Here is a 27,326-nt window from a genome sequence, read left to right on the forward strand (position 1 = left end):
CTTCCAATGGTAGGAGGTAAAAAGATTTTTATTTATAAACAGATTGGCAAGATTGACAAGGTTTTCAATCCCAACAGAGATGGTCCTAGATATTTGGGAGGTATTTGGTTGGGAAGAATGGGGGTCTAGAATCAGAATCGGAATAGGTGACTCCCATTCCAACCATTTGGTTGGGAGGAGTCCCATTCCGATTCCAATTCTAGGATGGAATGGGAATGGCTCAATTTATATAGAACTCAATTCCTACTCTTCTCTATGGATTCAAATTTTCATTCCAATTCCGATTCCAATTCCGGTCATGAACCAAATTCTTCGGAGAATTTGGCCATTCCGATTCCGATTCCAAATTATTTCGATTTTTATTTTTATTTCGATTTCGGTTACGAACTAAATACCCCCTTGGTTTCCTCGTACCAGTCACTTCTCAAGCCTTGTGGAGAGGGTTCCTATTGACACTGGGAGGGGGCCTCCAAGCTTATTGAGATACAACCTCTTTAAAAGGCTGACAATTGATCAAAGAAGAGAGGTTGTAAAAAGGTGGTGGCTTTCTTCCGGACAAGAAGCTTATGGATAAGTTGATCACTTCTAGGTCTGGATTCATGCCTAAGCTTTTTGGAATACTTTGCTCCAAGTAGTTGTCAGCAAGGTAAAGATAAAGAAGGGAGGAGAGGTTTCCAAACAATGGCCGGATGCCTACTGAAAGATCGTTAAACGGCAAATCAGGAAAGACGAGTGATTGAGACGGCTGCTTCAAAGTATTTTATGTTGATGGGTGTGATTGAGGAATCACTAGCTTTAGCTTTGTGGATATTCATCATATGCTGTGATCATGATCATTTAATCATTTTCTTCAATTAGTCATATTCCACGCAGTGTCAAGAGCCACAAAAGAGTAGCTACTACGGTGAGTACAGGAACAGACTGAACTTTGTATAACACTACCAAATTATTGTGAAAATACAAGACGTTTGGAATTTGGAATAGGTTAAAGACTTGTTTGGATGTTAAAATTTATTATCAGAACAATACAGCTTTTATTTTTGGTAAAACCATCAGGGTCGATGTACAGGAATTTCCACACAAACAAGGAGGCAAAATGAGCCAAGGCAAGGTCAAATACGTTCTCATCAAGCCTGGTCTTTAGGCACAACTTAAACCTTGTTATGGGGTTATCTAGCGCCAAGCTGCCTGAGTTCTCTAAGGAGACCTCTCTGCGAACATTTCCATAAAATAGAAAATTTCTGTCGGAAGCTTTTATCACACCAACAAGACTTTCCAGCATCAAACCAGCTTCGACCAAAACAGCCCCTAATGGAGCAACGTCGACTATTCTGCAGCCCCAATTCTAACTCTAAAGTTGCTCTGCAGACCAGCATCCATGGAGTAGAAGAATAGATATCAGTCTCTAGTATATCAGTGAATGGTTGGTGATGAAGGTAGCCACCAACCACGGGAAAAGCAGAAAGAAAGTTGACGGTGGACTGTCAAATGCATGACCCCGCACAACAGCCAACAAAGATTACCATCTCATTACCTGAACCATGCCATATCTATATAAGAACCAAAATTACCTAAAGCTCCGCTAAAATACTGGTTCATATATTGATTCAGACCGTGGAAAAAAGATAAAGGCATAATCTATTGTCTAAGGGCGATTCATTATAGCAAAAACTCCACATGATGGGCTTTGATTAAATTAAGCAACGGAAGCACATAATGAGATAAATATATATACAGATAATGAACTGATGTTTCACTTGTCACTAGTCAACAACAGAGCACTACATGAAGAGGCAGCTTTTTGCTTCCTTCTTTGCTGCTGTTTTCCCTTCCTTTTTTATTCCACTTCCTCAAGCACTCACAACCTAGGAGGTGATTAAAAATACATTTCTTGCCAGCATCATGGAACATGATTCTACCAAGAAGTCAGGCCAGTGGAACAGGTTACAGGAAGAGGATTTTTACAGATAAAAATAACATCTGGATGCAAGAGATAGCTCTACATGGCCTACCGGTGATGCTCACACATCTGGCATGTGTTGGTGGACCTGGGGTTGGCAAAGGTGCAGTGATCACACGACCAGAGATTGCTTTCATCCAAGCTGCGGCTTGGACCACCAGATCTAGAGCTGGTCCCAGCTGCCTTTATCTTTCCGCTCTTACTCTTGCCACCGAGGCTCTTGGAGCTCGAAGTCTTGCTGCATGTAGCCTGGCTATTTGTAGAGCCAACATCCTTCAAGCCAGTCTCCAGGGCTCGAACAAGGTTCTCAAAATAGTTTCGAGTTACGCTGTCAGGAAATGTCACACAAGGCAAGTGTAATATAAGATCTCATGACAAAGAAATTATGAGAAACATTCAGATATATGAATAAGAGGAGATCCAGCAAGTGCTAGGTGCAATCCAATCAGACTCAAGTGACAAGCACATGGCACGAGATTTGAGGAATGGTCTGCACAAAAAGCTTTCCTTTCATAAAAGTTCCTGCACTAATAGAAACACTCCTCCATTTTTCTATATACTTCCTGTGTCCTTCCCTAGATAATTATTGAAGTTAGAAAGGTCAAAGGAGTTTATTGGTTAAAACTGCAGGATCACAAAGATGGGCTTCGTTTCTCATGCAAGCTTCACCTGCATTAACAGAAACACTCCCCCATTTTCAAGTACTTCCCTGTCCCTATCCGGACCATAACTGAAGTCAGAGAGAAGACAGGACTGCATCTGTGAAAGCTTCAGTATCGCAAAAATGGGCTTCACTTCTCATCCCGGTTTCACTTATGATGCTTGACGAAGTGATGTATCTATATTAGCATTAGAGATTCTGTGCTGCACTGATTTTTTTTTTTTTTTAACTTATTCCAGCTAATGATGAAAAAGGGGGCAAAAACAAAGGGGGGTTGGTGAAGCAAATAAATCATAACTAGGACTAATATCCAAGGAGCAATTCAAAGCATAGGTAATTGCATTGCTTTACTTATAACAGACAATAACAAATGAAACATTCTAATAATAAAATTGCATTAGAAGGTTGAGATGGAATTCCTTTGCTATTGACCTGACATACATTATTGATCCATTTGCTAATAGCTCAAGGCTTCGTGGTCTAATGGTGAGTTAACATGGTATTAGAACCAAAGATCATGGGCCTAATTTCCATTCACGCCAATTTTACCTGTTTATTTTTATTTGTCTTTTCTTGTTGACTCATTCCCAGTTCAAACTCGAGTCATCATCAACTCTTCTTGAGTTGTTTATGACCTATTCATGCTATCGCATGCATGGTCCAGGCCATATGCAAGGGGAGGTGTTGAGGCCTGATATTATATATATGTACGTACCCCTTCCCTAATAGCTTATGTTTTTGGATTCCAGTCATAAGCTAAACAGATATTACATAAATTGTGCAAACATCAATTTTTTTGGTGCATTGACATATGACATATTCTACTTTTCAAATTTTGTTGAGTCATCATAGAAACACGAAATTTTTCTTTTTTTATAAAAGAAAGCGTTCACCAAGTCAAAAAAAACCATCATCGAGTGTTCTTAACACATAGGAAGCTTGTTTACTTTCATGGGGAACTTTTCTGCATAGAGAAGGGAACGAATCGATGGTAAGTTAATTAGGGTCAAGCAGCTAAAGCATTCATAATACAACTGACAAGAGTTCACATATGAGAAAGAAACAAGATTTAATACCGCATGAAAGGTCAAAAATACTATGTTTTAAAAAATCAGTTTCAGTGTGAACAGCAACTTACTGTAACAACTTCCAATCAGCACAGCAGATAACAAGTGTGCCAAATTCCATATACGCTGTTACTGATCAAGAATTGTGGCATCATTTTCGAGAAAGAATGGTAACATAATTAATAATAGTGGTTTCTATTTCACCCTTGAAAGACCTCAGACATTTTTTTACTGGACCAAAAAAGACATCAGACATTTAAATATCCCATAAGCAGGAAACAGATGGAAGCATAATATGCTTGGAAGTGTTTTCCCAAGTGCTTCCCCCACCATAATTCTTAAAGAAAAAGGGAGAGCAGATTATGAGACACATGATTACCCTCTTCTTTTTTACATGCATTATCAACTTAGAAATGCATTGACTTATGCAGAAATCATTAAAAGACTTGGCTGTAAGCTTAAATTCTACTGAATGAATCAACATTTGTTAACAAAAATATTCATAGAAGAGAGACAATTTTCAAAAAAGGCCAAGACAACTAAGAAATGGTGCTAAGCTACTCCTACAATGCATGCAAGAGAAATTTTTTATGCACCGCGGGAGGTGTAGAAAATCCGACGTAGAGCGTACCACTTTATGTGATTGGTCCATATAGCCACCGCTTTCCAACATGCATTTAATGCCTGCAGTTCCGCTTTTTTGTTTAAAAATTTTGCATGATGAAAATACTCCTGCTCTTTCGAAAAAAATTATGACATCCTGTAGCATATTATAACTTCCTACACATAGGATATCATAATATGATCTAGAAAATTATGACATCCTGTGATATATTATGACATCCTGCATCAAATTATGGCTTCCTATATGCAGGATGTCATAATATGGCCCAGGATATCACAATAGAAAAGGGGTATTTTTGTCTAATCACTTTCCAACCGCATTTAATGCCTGCAGTTCCACTTTTTCGTTTGAAAATTTTGAATGACGAAAATGTCCCTACTCTTTGAAAAAATTTATGACATTCTGTAGCATATTATGATATCCTGCGTTAAAATTATGACTTTCTGCACGCAGGATGTCATAATATGGACATAAGATGTCATAATTTTTTTCAAAAAGCAAGAACATTTTCGTCATTCAAAATTTTCAAACAAAAAAGCAGAACTGCAGGCATTAAATATGCGTTGGAAAGCGGTGGCTACGTGGACCAATCACATAAAACAGTGCGCTCCATGTCGGATGTTCTACACTGCCCGCAGTGCACAAAGAATTTCCCATACATGCAATCTACAGAACTTGGCCAAGGATATGCTGCCTTACAATCTGAAATAGTATTTGACAAAATAATAGAGAAAAGAGACAGCATTTAAGTCAAAAAGTGTACAAATACTTCTAGTCAATTGGAATAACCACAAACAATGAGCCCTACCACAATACGGAAATCAGCTTTGTTGATTCTATGCAAATTATATCCGCGAGGGACATCTCCTAAAAAATCATTTATTAAAACTTCGATCCAGGTTCTCGAGTCTACATATTCATACCTATCAAGAGATTTAAAATTCTGTCATATTTTTAATCCACAATTTGTTAATCTTTCGAATGTTTCTGGTACTCCACACAAAATAACCCTTTGCTTGCTGTACATTTCATTGCATCTTAGCCAACATTCCCATCACTTTATCAACTATTCAGCTCCAGCAACCACACTAAATATGCTCGTTCTACTACTCTTGGTCTCGATACCATCATTACAATGATGCTCATTTCATGTATTAAGGCCTTTTGATTTCCCAAAACTTTTACTATGCAATGTTCCTAATCTCGCTGCTGTTTAGTCCACTAAATTAGTGGTTACACGGTAAACAAAAAGTTCATATACTACCAATATATAATGTAGAGGTAATATCTTTAAAAGAATCAAAGTTGCTCATCAACTAGACCTTTCTTTTCCCGTTGCACTAAAGAATTAAATCTTGGTAAGTCATGGACACCAACAGTAAAGCCACATTCATTATCTAACATGTTGGATGCAATTACCTGGTTAGCCCAGCAAGCTTTGTACGGAAGTCATTAAACTCCTTCATGGGAGTTTCTGCATCAAGGTAGACTTGGAGCTCCTTTTCTGCACATTGGTGGAGCCGCTCTAACCCAGACTCAGCCTCACCTAAAGAATCAAATGCAGGCAATTTTTTGAATGAATAGGACACACTCAATAACTAACTCTGATCATCAAAAGAAAGAATTATGAACCTTGCAAATATTCAAAGAATTGCCTTTTGGCATGCTCATGCTCAGGCAGGTAATATCCATATGCATATGTCCACTTTAATACTCGTCTACATTCCACAATCTGCATAACAAAATCTTAGATCAACTTGGAAAAATGGTTACAATAAAATGATAAATGCCAACCTTCAAAAATTATTACTAATTTAAAGCCTACCTGTAACCAGGCTTCTAATATGAACTTGAGCTGGGACTCAGGTTGGCTTTGTCGGTCGCTCAACTTCTCAAGCTGCCAAAATTTTAAATGTGATTATCACAAGGTGCAATCCTTACAATAAGATCAGCAAGAACCATTCTTCTAAATTAAAGAAATTGTAGATGACTTGAACATCAAGCATGACCGTGCTAGTAGCTATGGCATTCTCAAAGGGCTTCAAATGCAATGTCTTTTCTTTAGATAGACAAACAGTTGAACATAGTCCATTATATGTTTAAAACCCAAATACATGTTATCTTGATTAAGAAATGCAAATAATTTTTCAAAATCGCTACTATGCTGAAATAAAAGTTGAAGCACAAAAACTGCAACAAAATTATGTACCTTTTCAGTTTGCATACTATGTAGATCTGCAAGTGCCTTCTGCCTTGACTGCCAATAACCAAAATGTTAAAATCAGTGAAAAGTGCAATTGAATAAACAGAAGATTATATGAATTAAGCAATCGAGAAGTAGAAACATGCATCTGTACATCTTATGAATATATAGCAGTATGCTTAATAAGCTAAACCAAAAGTAAACATTAAATACAGAACCGAATGAACAAAAATAACTTATAAGCAAGCAAAATCAATCTAAGAAGAAAAAATCTTTCTAAACTGCTAAATAACACATCTCTTTATGCAGTGAAAAAGACATGAAATTGAAAAAAAAAAAAAAAAGGACCAAAAAAAATGGCTATGTAACCAGAACAAGTAGTGTTATCATTTTCATTTTTAAGAAGAAAATTTCATAAGGTAGATAAAGAAGGGAGGTCCTTATATATGGTATCAGCCTATCAGGTAAGCCAATAGATAACAACTCTAGAACTGTGAAGGTTGAAAGTTAATAGTTTGCAAGTTTTGATGAAAGAAATACCAACAACAGCATCATTCACCAACTTCAAAGTGTCACATTCAATGTTTTAATAAAAAGAAGAAGAAGAAGAGGGAATCTAGCCCAGGCTGGGTGGTCTAGGAATGGATATGGGCTTGATAGGCAGAGACCCTTTCGGCCATGCTGGCTTTGAAACAAGCTTTGGGCTTATCTTGAGGAGAATCAGGTTGGACTTCGCCTTGAAATTCAAACTCCAAAAAACTTCGCCCTAAAATTCAAACTCGAAAAAACTTTCAGTCTATTTTGGGTCTAGCTTCAGCTGAATCTGAAGGCCAAACCCAAGACAGCCTAGCCGCCTGACCTAAGCACACCCAACTCCATTCCCCTCTACTCTTTCTATCCCCGATCCGTAAAACCATCCCTTCTCCCATCTCTCCTCTCCTTCCCCTGCACTCCCTATCTCTCCCAATCTCTCTCTCTCTCTCTCACTCACTCCTCTCTCCCCACTCTCTCCCTCCCTAGGACCCTTCTCCCCACATGATCTCTCTCTCTCTCTCTCTCTCTCAACCTCTTAACCTTGCTCCCTCTCATTTGTTGCCGACAAGAGGTGCTCTCTCTTCATGTGGTCAGGCATAGATCAAGCCTGCCCAACTAGGTTTCAGGCCGTGCTTGCGTGTTTGGGATTGGGACAAACCTAGAAAAGATTTTTGGCCAAGGCCCTAGCATGAAGGCCCAAAAAATATTTCCAGGCCCAGCTGGGGCCACAAAGAAACCCAACTCGGCCCAACATTGTTCTAGGATTCCAACCCTATCCCGACCAATTTTTATTGGGCTCGGGCTAAGATTCTTGTCCTGACAAGCTAGGACTAAGCCAAGAATTTAGGCCCGACTTAAAATTGAAATGTTGCTTGAGCCCAATAAGTTTTAATCTAGCCTAGCCTAATATAAATGAATATATAATTCATATATTTTAATAATCTAAAAATTCTTAAAATCTAGATCTCTAATTCTAAAACCTGAATCCCAATCCTGAGCAGTTTCCCTCCCTTCTCTTTTGGATGATGCCCCACTCTCCTCTAAGCAATGACCACTGGCACCATTAGAAAGCAACCATCAAAGAAACCCAACATTAGGTACCGCTCCTCTCTCTACCAACTGTCCCAACTGTGAGCTGCTCTCGCCCCTCCTCCCCCCGCAAAAAACAAAGCTCATCTCTCCTCTCTATTTTCTCCCTGTTCCTCCCTCCTCTCTCCTCTCACCCTCCCTTATTCCTCTCTAGCTCTATCTCTCTCTCATGGATGACACTAGGTAGAACAGTCAAACCCAATTCTAGAAGCAATAACATAGGGCTTAAGTTTGGCCCATTGGGGTGGGTCAAGCTAAGCAGAATTTACCCGCACTTAACTGGATCGAGTCATGCCATCAAGCCAAGCACAATCCCTCCCCCCCTCCCCCCCCAACCACTTTACATAAAAGTAGGTAGGTTCAAGCTCAGAACCTTTCCTTTTCCACTGAACCAAGTTGAAGCTGCAAATTTCAAGCCTGGGTCTTGATCGGGCCAGGTTTAGGTTGGTTATTTGTATTTATTGGACACGGGTCCCAACCCACTGAATGCTCAGGTCTAGTTTCAACCATAACAAAGCCCAATGCCAATATTAGAGGATCCTCATAATAGTGAGGGATCCTTTCCTGTGACAATCTAGAATCATGCTTTATAACAATTTTATCTATATTAGAATGAACGCAGTAAACCTAAAATCTCAAAATTATAGTCCCCAAGTGCATCTTAATTGAGAAAATTAGAAAAGATGATAAGGATAATGGAAAGCATTTAGAGTATGCAGTTCAGTTTCTCGACTAGCAAGCATAAGCATGGAATGACTAATATTCAGTGATATCTTAACTACACTCTAAATCCTTGAAAAGTGCGTAACATATAAAGCACTTGGATAGTAAACTCCAATGGTGAGCTCTTTAAGGAAAAACCAATATCTTGAGAAATAGTACATTATATGACTAAGCCAACACCTTCATGAAAATAACAATATACTATCAATAAAAAGCTTTCCAGTATATCAGTTAAAAGTTGAAACCTGTGAAACAAGTTTTTCAAAAATATAGTTGTAGCGAGCCACCATCAAGGTGTGAACTCTGGACCTATCCAAAGAGAAAACCCTTAGGAGAGGGGTTCCTATCGTTGGACTCTAATCCCACGGACGAAATATGTGAAACAAGACGCATGACTTATGTACAAAGGGAAAGTGCATTTTTTAAGATTTAAGATGTCCTGTTTGACTTTATGATTGATGCAAATGCAAGAATATAATGGGTATTATACATGAGTATGTGTGTGTGCGTCTATGTATGTTTATATTTCTATATACATGTATATGTGAATACAAATGTAATAATATAATTATTCTCTAAATGGACTGCCTGGAAGCAAGAACAAGCAATTAGAACAACAAGCCTGAAATAGAAATAAACATATCCAAGCAAAAGGGAAGTTTATCGATAAAATTAGCTTCTCAGCAGAACTGGCTGCATCAAATTCATCACTATTTATTATGGATTCAGACTGGATTGGCCCAGCCCCAACCTGCATATTTAGATGGGATGGGATATTCTTAGCTTGAGCAAAGCTCGGGTCACAAGTCACAACATTCAGGCCCAACTGAAAATCAGGAGGCCAGAGCTAGGCCAGCAATTTGTGAACCCAATGGCCCAGCCTAGGCCAGTTAGCACATGGTTCTTATAGTATGCACTATGCAGTATGTAAATTAGGTATCTCCATCGCAAATACAGTATTACTCAATGCACCAATCTAGTAGTTTTTTCCAGTTGTGGAGGAAAGCAGGATCAGACTTTGATTTAGGAAATGATTCCTCTCTAGTTCACGAGCATTGTCCAAACTGACATAGAAAGTATGATTGCAACCTGAATTCAGATGTTGCATATTGGGCTATGCTTGGCCCTGACCAAAATGTCTCCTAATACAGGCTGAACTCAAAATAACCTCTAACCTGACCCAACAAGCCTGATGTGCATTTCTATTATTCATGCACCCCAAGAAGCAAAGCAATTCAGTATGCAGAATGGCTTAGCCAGCAAATGAGGTATGCATTCTTTACTCAAGATGCAAAATAATGCTAAATGCAACGTCAAAACACAAGCTGAATAAGTATTAATTTCACTATTTAGTTTAGTCAGTGTTATACAATCTGCAGATAAATACATGCAACTAGTCATGATACTTCAATTTTGGAACCATAAACAGCAGCTGATGTGTAAAATATAAATTAGCATGCAACATTGCGACCAATAAAATCTCAGGTTAGTAATATCAGGAACTAAAAGATGCCAGATACAAAGAAAAGAAATGTCAAAACTACAGCCCAAGGAAAAGATAGAATATCTGGAAAGTTACGTACTGACTGATTCGTGGCCCATCGCTCATAATAATGTGTGTATCTCTCAAGAGAGTTTTTAGCCATTTCTCTCCTCCTTTCAGATTCATCATACTGAAGCCATTTATGAAGTGACAAATGTGATATTTAGCATCCTTATGAATCGGAAATGCAGTTTATCATGCAATGAGAAAACAAGACTGGTGATTGATAAGCATACCACCCCCTCCTGCTTGGCCGCTTCATAACGATTGCAAGCATAGAAACCACCAGTTCTCTCCCCATGTTCTGACCATGCACCAAGACATAACCTGCAATCACATTTAAAAGAGTTTTAAAAAAATAGAGTGAAACTAAGAAAAATTTAAACCATAGAAACTACCAATTTGAAGATCTTACCAGCAAAACTCAAATTTACAAGGAGGTGTACATGTAATATGCATGCACCCCTGGTTTTTCTCAATGGGACGCTTGCACTTTGGACAAGGCTTGGAATTAGCTAATATCCTGGAAAATAGAATCAGCACCGCATATGAATAAAAAAGACAAAAATGTGAAATATTATAGCAAATTTGTTGGAAATAATATCAGATAATTGGTAATACTGCAAACAAGGAGCATTGTTCAAGAATCAATAATGCAAAACCAGCCATCAAGCGAAAAGGAACTAAAAAGGGACCCTTCGCCTAGAAAGAAAGTGAAAGCCTCGAAGGTGAGAATTTGAGACATGTGTATGCATTTAGTTTCACAACCTCATACTTGTCAATTGATATAAAAGAGTAGGTGAAAGGTTAAAATCTAATGTAAGTGTAAACATAAGTTTCATGGAAACCAATGTATATTGATTGATCACATGAACCAATGATCATAAATGCCCATCTGGCAGATCTCAGCCTTGACGATATGTAGAACCAAGACTCGCAAGCTTGGTACTAGACCCCATATCAGTATCACATTGGTACAATGCTGGTACGTTCCGTATGTGGGTCAGTTTGGTATACCAACACTCGGTGCCCCCCCTATACCGACTATCTGTTTGGTACTTGTACAGTATGTATGCCTAGTATAGGGTGGTATCTATTGGTACTCCGAACCTTGTGTAGAACCAATACGACAGAAACAACTATGATAACCCAACTATTTAATTGCTAATAACAGGACCAATAAATGATAAAAGATAATATAAATTAAAAAAAAAAGCATTTGATATCACTTATAAAATCTCCCAATTCAAAAAAGAAGCTTTCAAGCATGGTTCACTGAACCACCCTGAACCGGATGGTTGGGGACGTGCCAAACTATACTGGTGGCTAATCGATACGGTTTGGACATTTGATTCAGAATGTTAGCAAAGTCCAGAATGCCGATGAAAATAGTGCAAAAGAAAGAGCAGAAGAGGGGAGGAAAGGAAAAGAAAAAGTCGACAGCGGCCCACCGAGGCCGCCGAGGACCGCCGAACCTCTAAATCTCCATGATTCTCCATGAGATGGGAGAAGAAAGAGAGATAGAGAAGAGAGGAGGGAGGGGAAGGTCGCAAAGAGGCCAACGGAGGGCGACAGGGTGGCCGTTGTAGCCATCGGATGGCTCAAAACACCCTTGCGGCCACCGCGGGTATGAAACAGGGGCTTCGCCCCTGTTTCATTGGATTTTTTAAAACATCCGATACACAGTAAAGCCAGCAATGGGTTTGTCTTCACTATATATCAGATTTTTGCCCCTATTTCGAACAGCGGCGGCCGCATAGGTGTTTTGGGCCGTCCAGCGACCCTCCTACTGCCTCTCCGCCACCTTCCCCTCTCTCCTCTCCCCTCCCCCTCTCTATCGCTCTCTTCTCATTTTCTCTCACGGAGAACCATGGTGACCAGGAGGCCTCGGTGGCCTCCAAGGCCCTCAAGTGGCCACCACCAGCCTCTCTTTCCTTCCCTCCGTCTCCCCTCTCTCTCTCTCCCTCCCCTATTCATCCTCCTATTTCCATGTCAATTCAAACCCGGTACGGTCCGATAGGGGGGCATACCGACTCGTACCGCTGGCCAACCCGCACAAGGTCTGGTTCCAAGTCGGCGATCCTTGCTTTCAAGTATAGCGGGAAAAATCAGACTTAAACACAATACATTTTGTGAGCATAGTATGACATGTTATATGCGATAAAAAAACTCTCTTAAATGTCAAAAGAAAAAATTGAAAGGGTCAAAAGTCACATAAAATGCACAATTTAGCATTGAAATGATGAATTATATCATAGCCCTTAAGAGTTGCCGAAACTGTTGTATGTTGATTTATTTCAGAATGATAATTCTGGTGAAAAGAAATCATCAGAAACTAGCAAGGACAGAAATCATACTTGAGGAACCAGAACATAATTTGCTAGAGAATTTAAAACATAAGCACAACAGAGTGATGACACCAGCCAAATTATCAAATTTAATCAAAATCAAATGATATATGTACGAGTTTTAAGTAACAGAAAACCTCAGCAGAGACAACATAGCATATTTTGATCAGCTGTCAGTAATACCAGATATCATAGCATATTTTGATCAGAGATCACTGGTCAGTAAGAGCAACAGTAGAAGTAAAATAGACACAGAAAATTTGCACAATGGACGAGAGCTTAGTAACAGTATTGCATAATTCAATACAACATTAGGTATAAGTTTTAAGTTGGAACTTTGAAGTAACATAAAATTTCAGTAAAGCACATTACAAGATATTCTGGTCAGTATGAAGAAGAAGATGATGATGATGATGATGATGATTTTTCATGTACCCTACCAGTTCATATTTTCAGACTCTGCACTATTCTTCAATATCCACTTTGCTACTGTGCCACAGTCCACAGGCCGATGAGCTTCCTCAGTACACTGCATTTTGTATTTGAGCAACTCAAAATGTTATGTGGTAGCATAGAATAGACAACATTATGGAAACAATATTGCTAACTTTGTTGGTTAGTATATACTCACATTCCAACAAAAGTTGTATGAACAATTGCAACAAACATCATAGCTTCCACTACCCATCACAAATTCCACTGCAAACTCACAACCAGGAGCAGGACACCATTTCGTCTATGCAAAAATAAAAAATAAAAATTTAAGGTAAGTAGTGGAAAAGATTAAAAAAAACAAAGGTTATCTCCACTCCAGGATATCACAATTAAGCAAAAGCTTGCTAAGAAATATAGACACGTCAAAATGATAGTTAATCTACAAATATTTTATCAAGATTTCAGAAGAGACCAACAAAGCACAAGTAGCATTTGACAACTGACGTAAATAGTCAGAAGAAAGTCAGAAAATAATGCTAATGGCTAAAAACAAATGACAACTTATCAATTAACTGCATTCACATGGAAACACAATTTCAGCTCAATGGTCATGCAAATAACTCCCAGTGAGAACCTAAACATGTGACACTATGAATAAGTTTTGAAAAAAAAAAAAAAAGAAAATGCATAGAGCAAGAATGATGTACAGGGATCAGATTTTATGTTTCCATGTGTTTTATCAGTGCTGTTCCCAAGTAAACATCAGATAACAAAGGGGGAGAGTGATTAGAAATCATATACCAAAATGAAATAGGATATATTACACTTCTAAGACAAAACATTTCTCCATATTCCTGCATGCAATAGGTTTTGCTCAAGGTGTATTTGATTTCAGGCATGTATGAAATCATAAGGAATTTCACATTCCTAAATGTAAAAGCAGTGCGTATAAGTACCAGTTCTCAACTTTTTAGTGCAGCACTGAGTTTAATCTAAGAAATGACCACAATTTTGGCACATTTGTAAATGGCTATCCGAAAGTGAAGGAGAGGTTGGGCAAAGGGTGAGGTGAAAGCCTTAGAGCTGGGGGTTTTAGGGATGAAATCAGGTCTCTCTCTCTATCTCTCTCTGTGTGTGTGTGCGCATGTTTCTGTCTATGCCCGCATACACATCGGACTTAGGGTGAAGGGGGAAGAATGCGATTGTGTACCAATGGTAAGGGACCTAGAGCTCCCTCCATTGCTCCCTTGAAGAAAAGGAAACATGATGAGGAAGGTCTGGTATCCCTCACGTGCACTATTTTTTTGGGTGAGCATGTCCAAGTACGACTAAAATTTGCAAATCTACCCCAACCAGATATATCCCATTCACTCACACAACCAAGTCAAGTTAGACCAGCTCCCAGTCTATGAAAGATTTGACATATGGGCAACCATAATAAGTACTTGATAGTATGACTAGTCAGGCCAGGTTGGGCTACAATTTAGTCATGTGTACAGCCAATCCAACATGTCAAACCTACGGTTTTAAACCTCGTGGGATGAGACTATCCCGGTTTTTCCATGAAATAGGATGCACTGCCATCCTGCCCTATCCTGACACTTAGGACAGAGAATGTCCCAATACGTCCCGATCGGAATGCTGGGACGCTAGCTAGACGTTCCTATTCAGACACATGAGATGGTACCTCATTCCGATGTCCCACTGTAACCTAATCCCTTGGTCAAACCTAGAGCGATGATTTGGTATCTAGAGAGATGATTTAGTGTCATAGAGCCCAACAAGAAGGATAGATAATATGAAGCAAATAATACTTGGAGTTGGAGATTTACGGTGTCTTGTAATACTGAAATTGAGTGGAGACATAATGTGAAAAGCAAGATATCTGGGAAAGATAAGGTAAAATGTAGGTCATGGAAGCAAAGACAAAATGTATGGCCCAATATCATTTCGACATAGTTTTTTTTTTTTTTCCTTTTTTTGCTTATTTTCATTCTTACTCCCAATAAGGTGGTTAGCTATGCATATTAAAGATGACATAACTCAGCTGGGGAATCATTATGCAACATGAATTGGATGTATAGCTGAAAAAGGTGAGCCCTTTTTATGCCGGAAAAAAATTATGTATTATAACTTTGTTCTGATGATACCACAAAAGTCCTAGTCATCCCTGGGAGCACAAAATTGTCAAGTACTAGTATTCTTTTAGTCCGAAAAAAGGACACCGCAAGCAACCATCAGGTGCATATTTGTCCTCTAAGAATCATACAGTTGCCCCATATATAGCAAGCATATTGTTTAATTTATAGCTCAGTATCTTATTAGCATTTGGTAGTTGACTTGGAAAAAAAAAACACTGATTACTCCTTCAACCAGTGAGCTTAACTTCTTCACTTCATGTGGTCAGCAATCAAGAAAAGAGAACATAGATGATGAGTTGCAGAGATAGGCAACAATGTAGTGGCTAAATCACAAACATTATATTCCTTGTCGGCTACCTTTGCGTTCTATCAACCCTCTCGCACACCTTGCATGTGGGGAAAGGTCTCTTCTTTAAACTGTTCTTGGAACCAACCACAGAATTTGACATAACATAGCTACCTTTTTCATCTACTCTATCTATTTCATTTCCCTTCTTCAATTCCTATTTGTTTTCCACTTATTCTTTTTCTTTGAAACAAACTAAAGGAAAAAAATGCATTATGAGATGGCACAGTAATTTTTCAAACTTTTTTCTCAAATTGATTATACATATTCAAGGCACCCTTTATTTACAATCAACTTTAGTAACCTCCTCATCCATAACTTTACTTTCACATAAACATAATGACCATTCTTCTTTCTTTGACACAAGTATACTGTAAAAAAAAACAAGCCTAATCTCATCTCTCCATTGGGATGAGCATACAATCCATAAAATGGTCCAACTGTCCAAGGCTTTATAATTTTGCAAAAGTACACCTATATCAGTGTCCTTCATACACAACTTGCCCAACGAGCTAGTTGGCTAATGAAGATCTCAAGCCTCCCTTTTTCAAATGCCCAAAATGCAGCAGAAGCATGATCAGAAATTAACAAAGATGGGCTTTAGGAGCTATATTTGCAGGATTGTCTGAGAATTTTTTCAGAGCCACTCTTTACTGAAACTGATGAGAGAAGACAAGCTATTGTGGGGTATGGTTTGTGCCTTTGGAAAAACAAGGATAACTTGGTGATCCAAGGTACAAGAATTGAGAGGAGGAAGATAGCTTGTCAGAAGATCCTTCTCACAGAAAGATATATTAACATAAATGGGACGAAAAGGTGTTTTCTGAAAAGGGAAGTTATTAAACAAGTATACTGACATTTGCCAAAGCCTGCTTGGGCAAAGGTGAATTTGGATGACTCCATAAGGTGGAGATGTTGACACGGTAGCCATTCGACTGATGCTTAGACATGACTCTGGAAAGCCAATTCGAGACATAGCAAATCAGCATTAAAATATAAATAAGCAACTTGCAGAATTGTTTTACAATAGGAGATGCTTTGCAACTAGCAGACAGACTAGAAAAGATTTGACTAAATCCAATATTTCAATAGCATGTATGAACTTGATTTGTATGTCTAAATAGATTGTGAAACACAATAATTGAAATGATTCTTGGGTCTGCCAATGACATCATCTAACGAGTGAATGGTTCTCTCATGGTGGAAAATGAGAAATATACGCATCCACATTTTTCGTATCACCATCTTCACCTCAATGTAATAAGCCGAAAACACATAATAGCATATAGCAAGATAAACATTTTCACAAACAGTTTTTCTTTAAAAAGAATGGGAAAGTTTTGATAATGAGGTTTGCAAAGAAGAAACAACAGTCAGAACTTTATTCATCTGTATCAAGTATATATCTAACATAACAATGAGTCTGATCTGTCAGATGATACTGGCAGCTCTCTTCTTCAATTTTCTACAACCTGTCCAATCAGTGGACTATATAGAAAATAAACAGATTTTTTAACCTCACCTTTTATCTCCCATAATAATATAAAAGTTAGTTTTCAATCTATGCTTTTAGCAGATGGCAGTGTCATGAATATAATTCCTTTTTATTTTAGTTTCAGATAGTGGTAGTAAGATGAGAAGAAATGGAAGAGAAGCGTATTCTGCACTCTGCAGACTCCACATGTACCTTTCTGTTATCTTCAACATAAGATCTAAGAAAGTAACGCAGGTACTTCTTTTTATCTTCATCGGTAGCTAAGACATTAATCATGTCTTGACCAACAGCAGCACCACATGATGGATCAGGGCATCGCAACATTAAGCATCCTGGGCCATCACTTATTGATGTACTCATATAACCTGCAGGTGAAAACTTAAGATGACCCTTTGTTTGGTACAAAAACTAAAGATGAACCTTTAAACAATACATTGGACCAAACAAAAAATGAAAGATAACTGCTCGGGAATATAGGATGCAAGTCTATGTCATGAACCAAGTCCTGCCAATCAGGATTTTAATTCAGAGTTAATTCTATATTTCAAAGAGGGGAAAACAAAAAGAGAGGATTTTTTCAGGTATTGTTACAATCATAAAAAGCCCAGAAATGTGTGCACAAAAAACTGCTTAATGATTCCACAAGGAAACATAAAAGAGCAACTATAATCAGGATTAGAACCGATGCACATTTCCTAGACATACATATCAATGAAGAAAAAGAATTAAAATGAAAACTCATTCTCTTGATTTTAAATGAGTCATTCCATGATTTAGTTATAAAGAGCTTGTCAGAGGTTATTTACATATGAAAAATGATGGTGCCCTCTATGTAACCTCTTTGCCACTTGGTGATTAATATCTTGCAGAGCATTAAATCTAACTGGGATGAGGGGGACAACATAACGCTCGACAACTAGTTGCAGAGTATAACCTTGACAACTGGGATGAATTTGTAGAGATATTTTTAAACATAATCACCATTTATCTCTATGATAAAAACATCATAAACTGGCCAAAGTTCCAGTAGAGTAACATCAATACAGGTGCATCAAAACACGAACTGCTAAAACTAAATACAATACCATGTCATTCAAAAGCACTAACAGCATTTCTGAAATTATGTCATGGATCACTTTTACCATTCCAAAAATTATAACTTTGGTTTCTATCATGTTTATGTGGAGAGGCATCATTGCAGTAGAGTGAAAATCATTCTACCCAAGAAGTCTGAAATATTCAAAATTACATTGTTGGAATAAGGGATTTTGAGACTAGTTTCATGCACAGCAATCTGCAGTGTTTTGAAGTGCTAAGCATAGTGTTGCATATGCACCTACATATATGAATGTCATCCCTTGACTGCATTGCATTGCCTATATGCAGTTACAATATGCAGTCATACTGCAAATTGTCCAAAGGCAATCCACTTACCACTATACAGCAGAATATATGGCCACCTTAGTATTGTATACCTAATACATGAGCCTGCTAGCATTTTAGAGCCACATATACAGCCACTCTTATGCGGCCACAAGCAGGGTAAGCAGGTTCAAGCTGATGGTTAGGTTTGATCTAGTTTTCAGATGGATCTGATATGGGTATTGATAATGTTAAGATAAATTATTTATAAATATTGCTATTAGATTTAGGTATTAAGCAATAAACACTAATTTTGGTTATCATTGTTATTAACATTAGGGTTTTTTGCATGTATACTTTATAAATATCTGATATTGTGTGCCCTCACAAATTTACTATTTGTGTATTACCCTTATAAATTATTCTTTTTGCATGGATACCCATATAAAAATCAGAAATTGCATGTCTACCCTTGTAAATTTACTAGTTGCATGTGTACCCATATAAATTATTTCTTTAAATACATATGTATATATTATATTATATTATATTATATTATATTATATATATATATATATATAGACACACACACACACACATATAATATATTATGATAAGATAAAAGGCACGGTATGTGTGATGCAGAAAACTGAAGCCAACAAATACATTTCAAAAACTCTATGCTACCAAATAATATCCTACAGATTCTGGATAAACAAACCTCTCCAGCATGCACCACAAAAATGATGACCACAAGCAGCAGCACTCATGTTATTACGGGGATAGTCTTCAAAACAAATGCCACAAGTCAGCTGCCACAAAAGCAAATAGTCTATAAGAAGCAGACAAAAATGAATTAAATAATAAACAGAGTTTATCCAACACTACAAAAATATCCTGTCTCAGATATATAAATTGAATTGTGTCATAGGTAAAAGCTTAGATAATCAATGTATCTGACTTACTTCCCGAGCATTCAGCATTTCCACTGGATTCTCCAACAAGCCAACAGCCTTCCGAACATTTTCTTCATCTGCAAACCATTCATCATGCACCTTACTGACACTCCTGTATACTCAAGAAACAAATATTTCAGACTAAAGAATTAAAGTTGAATATTAAAAATAAATACATTTCTCATGCCGAGACGAAAGATGGTAGACATGATAACAATAGATGATGTGTTTTATGAGATTATATAAACCTCCAATTATCAAACAGAAAAGTTACAAACAAATGTATAGCATTTTGCATTCACAACTTTGTATTATTTTCTATGATACATGGACCCCCTTGTGTACCCTTGATTAACCACACTCAACATTTAGATCTGGCTATGGTTTGACATTTTGATACAGCTCTGCAAGAAGAAAACCTTAGATATTGGAAGGATCCAGCACTTAAAAGAATACACCCCGAACTGAATGCTACATCAGTCCATGGAAAATAGGTCACTTTAACTTATTAATGTGATGCACCATCTCACTATTGTAACAGCATTTTTACTTAAGCCAATTTTGTCAGCCTTCCTTTCACCAAAACTGGTATAGAAGTTTTCATTGTATAGAAATTTTTGGATGATTTTTTATGTTCATTAAAAAGAAAGACAAACTGTAGTCATATAGATAACATAGTGATCTAAAGAAGCATGAGAAATTCCAAAAGGTACATCATTAGCAACAGTAATTGAGATAGTGCATCCAGTAGAAAAGAGAAGGTGCAACAACTGTCTTCTGCTTGGAAATACACGAGTACAAAAAGTATATCACCAGACATACTAGTTGAGAAACAACATCTGATAAAACGAGAAGTTGCAACAACTATCCTTTGTTTGGTAATACACAATATGTTAAAAAAGAAAGAAGAAATAAGTGGACTCTTTGAAAAATTTTAAACTATTTGCATGTCTCTCATGATCTTATCATTATTATCTCCAATAACTTTAGAGTTTTGACATCAAACTATTATCTCCTCATCCTTGAAAAGCTTATACATAATACTAAAGGCATCTCAATAGCTTCCTAAAGTTTCACACCCTCCCACTAGGATAAATGATATGTTGATCATAATCTTGAATATACCATTGCATAGACAACCAGACAGGCTGTTCCATCTCTATCCTACTTCAACTATGTGTACCCCAGAATTTAGCCGCAGGGCTTGCTCCAACACATGGCAAAAAATGCAGGCTGAGCCCGACAGTATCGAATGTTCTACAGTACATGCAAAGAGGGATTTGCATCCAATAATTGCACATTATTAACGAAAAGGCAGGTGATTTTTTTTTTTCTGGAGGGGAGGGAGTTTATCACGCATGTTCAATGAAGATAGTGGTAATCTAAAACAAATAAAGCTAAAGACCATCAAAACGGAGACTTCAGACATTCCAACTCCTAAAAGTCCAATAAAAAGGTGATGTGGCAACTGATCACACAACGAAGCAACACAAGTAATCACTTCACATGCAATGGAAGGTCTTCGATTGAAGAAACTTTAACCAACTAAGCATGCCTTTTCCATTCCTATTAGAGGGAATTTTGTGCAAGGGTTATGGCACAAGCAAGCATGTCAATAGAATCAGCCAAACCGTAAAGAGCGGAGGTTACCATAGAGAGTCAAGGGTAGAACCACCCTCCAAAGTATGGTTTGCCAAACCAGACGGTTCGGGGCATGTCAAACCATACTAGCGGCTAACCGGTGCAGTTCGGATGTCTGATTTGAAACATGGTGAAAACAAAGTGAGGGAGAAGGAGAGAGAGAGAGGAGGGAAAGGAAGGAGAGAGGAAGCCCAGCAATAGCCCATCGAGGTTGCCGGAGGGCCGCCAAGATTCCAAATCTCGCGGTCCTCCGCAAGAGAAACTGAGAAGAGAGAGGGGGGAAAGGAGGAGAGAGGAGGGAGGAGAAGGCGAGGGGAAGCCGCTGAAGGGCAGTCGCGTGGCCGTCGGGCTATCCAAAACCCCTCACAACCGCTGCAGGTTTGAAACAAAAGCTTCGCCCATGTTAACACACAGTGAAGCCGGCAATCTAATAAAATCCGACAAAACGGGGGCAAAGCCCCTATTTTGAACCCACGATGGCCGTAGAGGGGTTTTGGGCCACTCAACAGCCATGGCAGCCATCTGATGACCCTCCGACGGCCTCCCTGCCGCCTTCCCCTCCCTCCTCTCCCTCTCTTCCGCCACTCTCTATCTCTCTCTCTTCTCAGTTTCTCCCGTGGAGAACCATGAAGCCCGGAAGGTCTCAGCAGCCCTCTAATGGCCACCGCAGGCATATCTACTAGCCTCCCGTTCCTTCCCTCTCTCCCCCTCCTCTCTCTTTCTCTCTCTTTTCCTCCCCCGTTTCCATATTGATTGGGGCCCAATATGGTCCAGTACGAGGGTGTACCAATTCGTACTGCACTTCCACTTGGGCTTATTAGCTTTCTATCCTTTTATTCCCTAATGACCACTATACTTTTGCTAGAAACTGTGAAGTGCTCTTCACCGAGGGAACAAAACCCACATCACCTGGTTAGCTGAGAAACAAGTCAAACAAATATCACCCTCGAGTCAATTATACGACCACCAGATCATAATATTTTTAAGGGACTTGGTCCATAGACAAGTCATTCTGCATCAACACCAATAGAGATTATATATGTTATCCACAATCCAAATCCACTCCACCAAGATGTTGGCATGATCCATCCTCAATAAAATACAATCCCCACAACTGACTTCCTGTATAATGAGGCAGCGGTAATCTTCTTCATGCCATTCCTTGAATCGCATACACCTCATCTTAGAGTTCCACCGAATGAAGGCAACAGCAAGATTGGTGAAATGGTCTTTGGGGTGGAAGACAAGGGGATCAGTGGTGGAGACAGTGAGAAGGTCAGAGAAGGCAGCAGAAGAGGTGGAAGTGAGGATGAGGAGGGAAATCTTGAAAAGCTGGTAAGGAGAAGGGTGGCAGTGGTGAGCACCACAGAAAGGTAGTTGATGAGTTTTAAGGGGAATATAAGGCAGAAACTCAGAAAGGAAAAGGGAAAAGAGAAAAAAGCTATTCTTAATGAACACTTAGAATTTTGGGTTCAGTGTCGGGTAAATTCAGCATTGGCAAGTGTTGCTAACATGTGTTCCCACTGGGTGAACTATAGTGTAAGTCTTGGGTCCCATGAGGATCGTATGTCCATATTTGCCCCCACCAATGTGCCAGTTCAGTTCCACGACCATGATGCAATTATGGTATGCGATCACCCTCCCAACCAAGAATCCCATCCTGGAGCTCAACTTGTCACTCCCCAAGTTCAAAAGTCCTTCTCAATTAAGCTCCACAGTACCGAGTAGGAGATGATACTAATGTTACTCTAGTCTGATACTTTGAGAGAAAAAAATAGATAGTCTGGATCTTTGACCAAAAGGAAAGGGTGAAGGGTGAAGGGAGAAGGGAGAACAGAGAGCTGCCCAATAGTGTAAGAGACCGTGACCGCTCATGGCAAATTAACTATTCAAGAGGAAGAAATTGTGCCTCCAAGCCACATTCCGAAATCCTACATACCACAACCAGACATCAGGTAGACTATAGACCTGCAAGATCCAAAGGTGAGTGCCAGCATTAAGCACAATTTATTTTACATATTTACTAGATAAAAGAAGACAGTTATGTGTAGTCTCACAGTGAAATTAGGTCTTAAACTCAGAGTTCTCCTGCTCTCTTGATCGTCATTGAAATTGATGATAAGACACACTATTGTGCTGCATTTAAAAGGCTACATTCGTATCGAAGGCTCAAATCATTTAGGTCAAGTTAGGCAGCATAAAAAGACAATATTAGCACTCTTTTATTTCCTTTTTCCTTAAAAAAATGTAACTAATTAGATTTAAAGAGGTGAATATAATGCATTGGCTCAATTACAACTCCATAGATTTTTAATAAAAATACATTATAAATTTAAAGAGATAAAAGTAAACTGAGGTCAACTACAGTTTTTCCTTTTTTTTTCAACTTGATTCTTATATATTCTTATTTTTCAGCAATTTTACAATTTTCCTCTTTTCGCACATTTGGCAAGATGCGAAAGTGCTTCAACCTAAAAATAGTCTACTTGAATCCAAATTTAGACTGAAATGTCCCCCCTTAAAAGTTGGACATCCAAACAAAGAAAATGAATATTTTCACATTATTAACCATGCTTTATTGCTGTCCTATATGAGCATACAAAGAAAGTGTCCACCACAAGCACCTAAAGGAATCTTGCATGACTGAAAGTACTTCTATCAGAAACCTCAATAAAAATATACAAAGTGATATTCCACTTCTATGAACTGAACTCTCTTACCAGTTAAAATAGCGCAAAAGGATGAATGCTGCAGATCTTGATATTGAAAGTACTGTAGACACCCTGTTTATGTCTTCGTCTTGATGCAGCCGTATATCAGCTTCGCTCAAAACAGCATAATTTTGCTGAAATTATAAATCAGCAAGATGCTTAATGAAACTAGATAATGATAGCATGTGTAAAAGAACCATAAATGGAACAATAGCATAAATGACAGCATATTCTCAGTAAATTTCTCACGCTCAAAAAACTTTTATTTGATTACGTAAACACCTTTCAAGAGAAGTTACAATTACTTACATATTTTAATTTGTACATATGCAAAATGAAGAAATACACTCAAATAAATATGATTAGATATGATTTTGAATAAGTAATAGGTAACCAAATGCAAGCATAACAAATCTTTGTCGCCTAGTTCTATCTTCACTGCCTCAGCAGCCCTGAGAAATCATTCCAGGTCTATCTCCTACTCATAGATGCTTCAAGACTTCCTTAGGCCCATGCCATAATTACTATTTCCAAGGGCCTGTATCATAACCATAACCATCCACCCTTGTCCAAAGTATTTGGAATCAAATTTATGGATCCATATAAATATCAATAGATATGATTTTGAATGAGCAATTAGTAACCAAATGCAAACATAACAAATCTTTATTGCTAAGTTCTTTCTTCACAGCCTCCTGTCACAAACTCACAACCCAAAAGCTTAAGCTATTAGGATGAGGATCGGCCCTGGCTAATAAACCCATATGGCGTAACATTTATTAGCCAATGTGGGATTATGACAATATCCCTCACTCAACCTCATGACGCCCTCATCGTGGTTGGCTCCTACTCGAGAAAGGGGGTACCCACCCATGGCCCGGGTCCTACTCGGCACTATTGGATCCTCCTTGACTCTAGTATCTCCCGATGAGGGACCCACATGACTAATAAAGGTTGTGATGCACAATAGACCTAGCTCTGATACCACTCGTCATGGGCTCATAACCCAAAAGCTTAAGTTGTTAGGAGGAAGACTGACCCGGGCAAATAAACCTATGTGACACCCCTTTTATTAATCAATGTGTAACTATGGCACTCAACAACCCTAAGAAATTATGCCTCTCGAGACATTTTTCAAATTCGAAATTTCAATAACTTCTCACAAATTAGGGCATCAAGCAGCTTCGTTTGTGCAAAATAAGAAACAACAGATTTAATCTTTGAAAATTTCATTGTAAATGTAGTGAAAGTGAAATACTCATAAAAATGGTAGAGAGATCAAGAAGATGCAGCAAGATCATTTATCTGATCGGTTAGTCAAGCATAAGCTAGTTCATAGATCTTTGGGCTTTGATTACCAAGGAATTGAGTCTTTACAAATCAAAACCAACGATGGATACTCCATTGCTGTCATTTCATATGTATATGGTTACAACTGTTTATGTTCCACGTGTGCCTATGGTGTAGGCAGCTTTTTAGCCAGCATGCATCATCTTACAAGAATACAATTGGTGTAGAACAAAATGTCTTGGAACATGATAAAAAAATTATCCCATAGAGAATCGTATATTTTTTGGGTTTATACCAATGAACAAAAAAAAACAACTGGAGCAATGAATTAATAACTTGAATAAAAGAACAAGGAAAAAGAAAAGAAAAAAGGATTTCTCGCTCTAGATATGCTTAAAAAAAGGACCAGACTGCTTGCCAAGATTCCTATTCAGGGCCATCTTGGCCTTCTCTACCTAGCTTTTGGCCTAGCCATTCAACACTTCATTAACTTTTGCACGCTGAATGTCTGAATCAAATTATTTTCAAAGACGATAATCAAATTACATGCCAGCAGCAACTATAACGCATTGTGATATTTTACCTTAAAAGCTAATAAAAAACTTCTATTCCTATCATCCTCTAGAACTAACCCTTCTTTATTCATATCACTGTAACCACTCTAACTTTGTGTTGTTATACCACATATGTAACATCTGCTACTGATATAACTATGATAAGATATTAAGAAAGTCCAGTGTAACATAGCAAGGCTAGATAGGGTCAAATGCTAGAGCCATTGAACCAAAACATGTACCTTGCCGACATGCTCAAATCCTTCTTCAAACAAACCAAAGGTCATCAATCAATACACTTGCAAAGTGAGATGCTAAGCAACAATTTGTGAAATCCTATGCACAAATCTGGAGCAAATATTTAAAGCTGCTAGGGTGACTGAAATCCCATTCACTTTCAACGTACTATGCATGGCATTAGCAAGGTGAGATAAAGGATACAATCAATATAAATAAGCTAGAAATATAACGGGAAGGAAACAAAATCCATGTGATATTTATCATGCTCATCTTCCATATCAGAACATTAGCAGCTAGCACTCAGAAACAAGCAAATATGAAAGCAAATGCAATTTTGAAAAGCAGGATACCGTTCAAAAGGCTTGGAGGACATACCCTGAATGTAAATTATATCCAGCTGGTCCACTACATGAAAACATTACCCATGGGGAGGGGTAACTAACCAAGTTATTGATGAAAAAGAAATATGTGGAAAAAGTATTGCCTGCTTTTATTCACACAACAATGCAATGCTCTGTGCCAAACGATCAAAATCTTAAATTTATCATTCTAAGCCAATTCACGAATCAAGTCATTGAGACAGAAACAATCACACCGTAATTCCAACACAAATTAGCACAATCTTCCATTTGATTCAAGATATCACCTACTGCTAGCTCATCCATCAATAATTATCTCAAATCCAGCTCTAACATCAATACCACCAAACCTAAACGACATTGAAGCGAAGCAAGCAAGCACGCGCGATCAGAAGAAAAAGCCGACTGTTTCCTATCCCTTCACCTGCTGGCGATGGGAGGTGATGTCCTCGGAGCCGTCCGACTCGTTATCGACAAAATCGTAGTCGCCATCGCCATCGTCGCTGCCCATCGCAGTCTCCCCGCTGTAGAAGTCGTCGTCCAGGGACTCCAAATCATTCGCATCATGCATGTCGTCCTCAGAGTCCATCTCTCCCCACCGGCCCCCGATCCCCCGCCCCAGGCGCCCCAGAAACCCTAGAATTCCGCCGGAACGGGCGATTAGGGCTCGAATCGGGAGGATCGGGGCCGGAATAGGGAGGATCCGATCGATGGAGAGAGCGAGGAGATCGGATTTGAGGAAGAGAATGGTGGAAGATTGGAGGGGGGGGGCGGGTGGGGGCGGAATGGGAGCTGGGGTTTGGGTCTTGGATTTTTACTGGAAGGGAGGAATCTTGTGGGCTTTTTGCATAAAAAATAGAAGGGAGCAGAAGCAGGGGAAATGGGGGGTAAATGGTAACCAGTTATTTTATGCGATGGAGAAAGGCGAAGAGACCGATACACTCACTCGACCCTTTCTGACAAGTGCGCTGTTACCGTCTCTGGTCTTCCAAGTTCTCTCCAGCGTAAAGTATACACGGATCATCGTATAGATAATTCTTAAC

General features: G+C 38.6%; 1 protein-coding gene across 2 annotated transcripts; it reads right to left on the reverse strand.

Annotated features, from left to right (window-relative positions):
- Positions 1-1,696: 1,696 nt before the first annotated feature.
- Positions 1,697-27,072, reverse strand: LOC105051439 (probable E3 ubiquitin-protein ligase ARI7). 2 transcript variants are annotated; one of them, XM_010931892.4, is made up of 15 exons: positions 26,708-27,072; positions 23,850-23,974; positions 19,498-19,600; positions 19,254-19,344; positions 17,363-17,535; positions 13,385-13,489; positions 13,194-13,282; positions 10,821-10,928; positions 10,642-10,732; positions 10,446-10,535; positions 6,523-6,570; positions 6,139-6,210; positions 5,946-6,045; positions 5,733-5,859; positions 1,697-2,288 (listed from the first exon to the last, which is right to left on the reverse strand). In XM_010931892.4, exons 1-15 carry the CDS (start codon positions 26,870-26,872, stop codon positions 2,009-2,011), a joined length of 1,767 nt encoding a protein of 588 aa, XP_010930194.1. In that variant the 5' UTR covers positions 26,873-27,072; the 3' UTR covers positions 1,697-2,008. The 2 variants fall into 2 exon arrangements, with proteins under 2 accessions (XP_010930194.1, XP_019708489.1); XM_019852930.3 differs by lacking the exon at positions 1,697-2,288 and having other exon boundaries at positions 5,727-5,859; positions 5,969-6,045.
- Between the last annotated feature and the right edge of the window lie 254 nt (positions 27,073-27,326).

This window comes from Elaeis guineensis, chromosome 9 (genome assembly GCF_000442705.2).
Source record: "Elaeis guineensis isolate ETL-2024a chromosome 9, EG11, whole genome shotgun sequence".
Classification (NCBI taxonomy): Eukaryota; Viridiplantae; Streptophyta; class Magnoliopsida; order Arecales; family Arecaceae; genus Elaeis; species Elaeis guineensis.

Bases quoted from the DNA above. Each gene is read 5' to 3' on its own strand.
- LOC105051439 (XM_010931892.4), bottom strand. From the start codon at position 26,872: ATGGACTCTGAGGACGACATGCATGATGCGAATGATTTGGAGTCCCTG. The intron at 19,601-23,849 runs GTAAGAGAGTTC...TTGAGTATACAG, and splicing joins CTTTTGCGCTATTTTAACTG to GAGTGTCAGTAAGGTGCATG. The intron at 2,289-5,732 runs GTAATTGCATCC...ATTTCCTGACAG, and splicing joins AAGCTTGCTGGGCTAACCAG to CGTAACTCGAAACTATTTTG.